General features: G+C 37.8%; 1 protein-coding gene across 10 annotated transcripts in view; it reads left to right on the forward strand.

Annotated features, from left to right (window-relative positions):
• Zmynd11 (zinc finger MYND-type containing 11) overlaps positions 1-6,536 on the forward strand; it is an 85,773-nt gene that overhangs the window by 59,385 nt on the left and 19,852 nt on the right. For 7 of the 10 annotated variants that reach the window (XM_050142300.1, XM_050142302.1, XM_050142299.1 and 4 more), the window contains exon 4: positions 1,749-1,910. The exons of the other annotated variants lie outside the window; for them this stretch is intronic. In XM_050142300.1, the coding sequence (XP_049998257.1) occupies positions 1,749-1,910 (162 nt within the window). The remainder of the gene's footprint in view (positions 1-1,748; positions 1,911-6,536) is intronic. 10 annotated transcript variants of the gene reach the window in all.

Consider the following 6,536-nt stretch of genomic DNA (forward strand, 5'->3'; position numbering starts at 1 on the left):
ACCATCCCAGCAACCACTATTTGACCCATTATTGAAGAAGAATTAAAATAAAAAATTAAATCATGAAGGATGACAGTTTCTATTAATTAGCCAATATATATAAATCATTAATGTCCTTTACAGTATTTCCAAACAGCCACGAAAATAAAATATTTTGTTTTAAGCTTAGAAAAAGTTCTTTAATTAAAAATAGACTAAAATTATGAAGCTTATTTATATTAAAATTTTTGAGTTAGAAAATGAAATAGCTAATATATAATGTATTATGAACTGTCTATCAGAAATTAGATTCATTTTAATTTTAATTCAGCTAAATTCACATACATGTTTTTGGTGTATCTCAGTCAAACTTGGTAGTGTAGATGTTTTTCTGAGTTTTATGTAAAATGAGTACTTCCTGATTGCAGTCCACGTGATTGCTCCATCAGATGAGTCTGCAGGGAAGTGCACAGCTGCAGCGAGGACCTGAAAATGCTCCTACTTCACATTACTGTTCGGGCAGTGAAGACCATCAATTTCTTAATGAAACATAAATCCAGAAAGTTTAGATTTCTACAGAATTGACTACTCTGCCTTCGCCATGGCTCAGGATGTGCGTTGGAGGACATAACGTTGTGAATAATAGTGACTACGCTCTTAGTGAGTGGATGGTGGCATTGAAATGTGGTTGATGTGGTCAGTTCTTATTGAGTGCTAGTTTAAGCCCCATTTGCTGGGATAATATTAGCATCTGAGAAAATTGGGGAGCCACTCAACTTTGGAAAGAGTGGGGACATACATAAAAACAATTAATAGCTGAGCCCAAATGTGGATGTCAGGCTCCCCACCGGAAGTAGTCTTGGTGTTGTTCTAGTTTTCCTTTTGTTCATTTGGCTTCCACAGCTCCAAAACAGGTTGAGTTAACCTTTACTCTGAAGTGCATTTTAGAAAAAGTGAAGGGAAACATTTATAAAGAATGAATTCTAAGCTAAAAGCAAATAAGTCTTCCTGTCTGTACTTCACCCGCCTGCCTTGACCTCACTAATGAGACCTGTTGAAGAATGGCTGTGCAACTCTGTGTTCTTTGATTGCTAGGACTAGCCACATCAAGAACGGAGCCTGCTTCCTTTTGTTTCATATTGGTAATCTGCCTCTTTCAGCTAGTGTGACTAAACCTTTAGTTTCACATTTTCAATTTATTTTTCTAAATTTAACAGACTCTGCATATTTGGCGACCTGTCGGGACATGGGCATTTTGATTAGTTGTTATTTTCAGTTAAGCATCAGATACTGTGGATGAGAGACAAGCACAGTGAGCTACACCACGCGAGACTGTGCACCCCGTCCCCGCAGTGTGTCAGCACCCCCTTTGTAATCTGTAAAATCAGGACAGAACACAGGTTTGTCTGCTTGAAATATTAAGCTGCTGTTGGTGTGGGGCACTCAGCTTACAAAAGACACTGTTCCTTAAATTGTAGTTTTAAATGAAAGATAATACTAGATGTGGGATTGGCTTTGGGCAAAATTCACTTTAGAGGTGTTTGCTATCAGATCACCTTAAGGTATCTCTGACTATTGATACTACATAGGAGAGAATCCAAGATTTAAAGAAGTAAATTTCTAGGTATTTTCTCTCTTGTTTTAACACATTAAATGTCTTAAATTGTTTATAATGCCTAACTTGTGATGGACTTTTAGTTTCAATTTTGTTGTTAGTTATTGAAGATATTGACAAAATGTCATACGAAATTATTTTGTATTTTTTGTAGGACTGGGAAACAGAAACTCATGACTGGTATTGTTTTGAATGCCATTTGCCTGGAGAGGTGTTGATATGTGACCTGTGTTTTCGTGTGTATCATTCCAAGTGTTTGTCTGATGAGTTCAGGCTTAGAGACAGCAGTAGTCACTGGCAGTGCCCAGTTTGCAGGGTGAGTACCTATGAGCTTTCATGTGCTGGTTAGAGGGTTGAAATTTATGAATATAGTGTCACCAAGATACCCCAGGTGGTCTTGCAAGGTGAATGATCCATCCTGGAGGGTGGGGGTTACGTGCTGGAATGACCGTGACAAATGAGCAACACTCATAAATGCACACACAGAGCACATCCATCCTTCAGGCTTCACACTTTAGAGAATTTAAATCACATGGAAATATCTTCTCTTCACATATTTTATACCTATTTCTAGATTATGGAACTGCTTTAAAGGATAGCTTTTCGAAACATGAACTGCTTGCCACACTGAGGTCCATTTAATAATGACTTTGTAATTTGTGGCAGAGTTGATGCTACTGAGAACACACATGGGCAGAAGGCACAGTGTTGGGAGTGTTCTTGACGAGCTTCCCGTGTTTAGCCATGGAAGTTGCTTTTGTTTCTGTCATCATGACTTAGTTTATTTTTTGCTTATATTTTATGTGGAAGGTGGAAGGATGGGGCATTTGCACATTAAGAATTCTAATTCCCTGAAGCCAAATGCATTGTGCGGTTGGTAAAATGCATATTTGCAAAATAATTTTCAGTCATTTTTTCTCACAGAAGAATATGCATGCTGTGAGGTTGTAGTGCGTCTGTATATGAGTGATGTGTGCTGACAAAATACTACATTTTCCAGGGCACTGAAGGCAATGGTATGAATTTCTGTGGTTGCAAGCACTATGGTTTTATAATTTGTGTTACTCAGGAACTTAGCTGGAACCATCATCATATGTCCCACTTACCCATGAATACAGATTTTGAGTATGTCTTAAATAATACTTTAGTAATTTAAATGTTTAATTTCTCAAAATTTCATTTTACTATTTTCTCCTCTTCAACATCAGTCAAAGATTTCATCTGGGCATGATCAGCAAATGTCCAGCCCATCCTAATCTTCCATAGTAACGGAGTTGTTGGTTACCTTAGCCCACTTGGTGCAGCATTTCCTTAGTAACTGCGATCTTGATTACCTGAACCCACTTCGCCTAGAGTTTCCTTACTAAGTGAGGCCTTGAATTACTTGAGCCCACATCAGCTTGGTGTTGCTTTGTGACTGAAGGCTTGAATTAAATGAGCCTACTCTACCTAGTCCTCCCTTGGGAACCGAGGTCTTGATTACCTGAGCCTACTTAGCTTAAGAAGTAGACAGAAGACAATTAGGATAGCATTAGAAACCTGTTTCATGGTGAATTATTGGGAAATATGAGACACTATCAAACAATCTGACTATATCAGTGTTAAAGCTGAGGTTGTAGATTTCTTCTAGATCTTCAACAGCACATGATGTCCACACGGATTAGTACAGGCATGGCCTCAGGTCACTACTCTGAGCAGGGACTGGTGTCACTTGTGTTCTGTTTTCATGGATTTGGATCATGCCTCTTAAAAGCAAATCTCTCTCTTATATTCTAGAAAATAAAAACTTGCTCAGAAAGACCTGGGCCTGGTGGCACAGGCCACAAATCCCAGCTACTGGGAACTACTTGGGCTATGGAGTAAGCTCAGGGCCAAACTAGGAGAATCAGAGGGGCCCTATCTGCAAAAACAAACAAACAAAAAATGAAGATAATTTTTATATATATTTCAGCAACAGATTACTGAGCAGTTTTCCAAGCATGTGTGAGTGCCCAGATTCAGTCCTTTGTATTCAGTCTCTAGAAGAGGGAAATTGAAAGCACCCAACAGTAAACACAAGGAAGTGGAGACAGCACTCACACCTTCAAGGTTTTATAGTTAATGTGCAGTTCCTAGGTTCATAGTAAGGAATTTAAGTAAAAGCACTGGGAGTTTTGAGGCAGGGTGATCGCAGTGAGGGTTTTGTATTATTTATATTTATTTGTATTATTTGCATATGTATATATAGAAAAGCACTCCTACTTTGAAGAAAATAGTCTGTATGAAGTTCTCTGTTTCTTCTCCACAGCTGCTCTGCTGTGTTCTAATTAGTTTTTTTGTTCGTTTTTTGTTTTATTTTTCAATATTTCATTGTCAATTGACTCAAATGCATGGCCACTTCATCCCATCTTTTTCTTTTGTTTTTCCTCATTCAGTTTGGATGTGTTTATGATACAAGGTACTTATGGAAATGATACTGTAAGTTACACACAAACCTAAATTACGTATATATAGTATAGTCTGTGAACTCAGAAAGCCTGTGTTTGGGACTGAGTGTGGGGAACTTTACCTTCACCTGAAGCCGCCCAAGAGATCATTTGTAAGTTAGGTCTGTTCTATTGTTTCAATAGTTATGGTCAGAAAAAAGATAATTGCTACTGATTCTTTTTCTAGTGTGAAAAGAAATAATAACCTTAAAGTTGTAATGGAATTTTAAATGTGTATCAGGTAGAATTTTTGGTTAAGTTTTAAAACAAATTGTAATAAAATCCTTCTTTAACAAATGAGTATTTATACTGAAATATTTCTGGACTAAAAGAGTTTGGGGTTCACAGACTAAAACTCTAGAACTATGGTTCCAATTAGAATCAACTTTTCCAGTCTCTCTTTCCCTCCATGGGATGTTAGATAATTCCATAGGATAATTGTTACACAAACAAAGAATCTTGTAGAGAAGATCCTTATCTCCAGTCAGGCCAAAACAGCACACAGAAGCCAGTCATTACTACAAAAATCAAGTGTAAAGCAAACATGTCCTAATAAGTGGTCGATCTCCGAAGACTGCTGAGACCAGGCTGTCTTCTCCAGCTGTGCTCTCACAGGTCTGGAAGCTGAGAAGACCATGTGCACCTTCTCAGTTGGAGCAGTTTTACCAGTGTTCATGCTTAACTTAGGAATTTTACATGGCCAAGAATGGTCCTTTAGAATGTCTGCTTTCTACACTTTGCAGAAACAGCCAGTTGTTTTTTTAAAGAGTAGCCCATGAATGTCTGTCTAATTAGATTTTACTTTGAGAAAAATATCCTCACTGTCTAGTTTTATACTCTTGTTCCTGTGAGCTGATTAATTTAGAAGGTATTTTAAAATCATTTTTTTAAAACGTTGTTGTAAAGTATCCAAGTAAAATAAGAAAAGCAAGTTCACAGAATTCCTTTTCTGTATGTAAATATTCTTCAGACTTCTTATGTTGTGCGTATGTGTTTGTGTGTGTAAATTGTGCGCACTATTGATACAGTCATCTTGTCTCCAATCAGCTGTGTCCTAGACATCCTATTTGTACGTCTTACAGTAGAGAAAAGCCACACGTCCCTCACCTGACCAGTTCTTATGAATGTGTACTCATGCGTCGCCCATCTCCCTGCACTGACATTCCCAGCACTGTCTGAAATTGTGCCGTTTCAGCTTCTGAACACTGCACTCACTCACTCACTCTTTCTCCATGAAGCTGCTTTACATTTCATTTTCATGAAATGATCATAAATTTACCAAGCAAAACTTAAAAAAAATCCTTTTTTTGATAACTCTATTGAAGGTTTTACTTACATAAAGGAAGTACCTTTAAAACACAATATAGTTCATGGTATGTTCCATAAAGCCTTTGTGTGTGTGTGTGTGTGTTGTGTGTATACATGATCCTGTCTGCTCACTTTTGGTAGGATGAGTTCACTGACTGCAATTCTTAAATCTGACAGTTATGAACATTAATATTATTTGATAAAACAACAACTTACCCTTCAAAGAGTGTATGAGTGTACCCATTTACATCACAGCCCATGGCAACAGTTTTCACTGACCATTTGGTTTTTGTCAGATGTCTTGTTTTCACTTCACTTTATTTTTATATATAGTTTCCAAATTACAAAGTCAGTTTCCTCTTTGGTATCATAGTTTCTCTTTCTCTCCCTCTTTCTCTCTGTGTGTGTGTATCTGTGTCTGTCTGTCTGTGCACTGCATTCTTGTTAGTCTCTAAGCTTCTGGGGTAAGACTCACAGGACTGTTATAGTAATACCTTGAAATTGTTTTTGGACTAAGAGATCTGGGAATCATCAGACTAAAATCAGCAACTATGGTTACAATCAGTCAGCTTTCCAATCTACCTTTTCCTCTTAAAGTTTGGAAAAAGATTTAGGATAGTTAGATATACTAATAAGGAACTTTTGAGCATTGTTTAATATATTGGCAAGGTGGTTTGTCATTAAAAACTCTACAACTGCCTGCTAGGGTGGCACCACACTGCCTTTTGGCATAGTGTTCCCTGTCATTCTACCATGGTGGTAGTGGTCTCTGGTGCTGTCCAGTGTGAGCCTCCACCACCATGTGACTCTGACCACCAGAGCAGATAGTGTTGTTTTCAAACATTCACATTATGAACCCTGTACAGCTCCGAGAGAAGCATCTTCCAATGTGAAATGTCACCTTTCTCAGAGTGGCCTGGCCTCTGTCTCCCCATCAGAGCCTATTATTTTAAGAATTCTAAAGGAATGGTCTAAAGAATGGTCTGCACAGACCCTCCTTCCCAGTGTACAGATTCTGTAGCAAGTCCTATTTGTGAGAGCGGTGACTTTAATATCTGAGAGTGTGACATTTGCTCTCTGTCTAATACCCCATAGAGCATCAGGAAATTAATGAGGGGAGCAGTACCATAAAGCAAGTAAAGTGGTTTTTTTTTTTTTTTTTTTTTTTT

Source organism: Alexandromys fortis, unplaced genomic scaffold, assembly GCF_014885135.2.
Source record: "Alexandromys fortis isolate MF-2015 unplaced genomic scaffold, M_Fortis_MF-2015_v1.1 scaffold_5, whole genome shotgun sequence".
Lineage (NCBI taxonomy): Eukaryota > Metazoa > Chordata > Mammalia > Rodentia > Cricetidae > Alexandromys > Alexandromys fortis.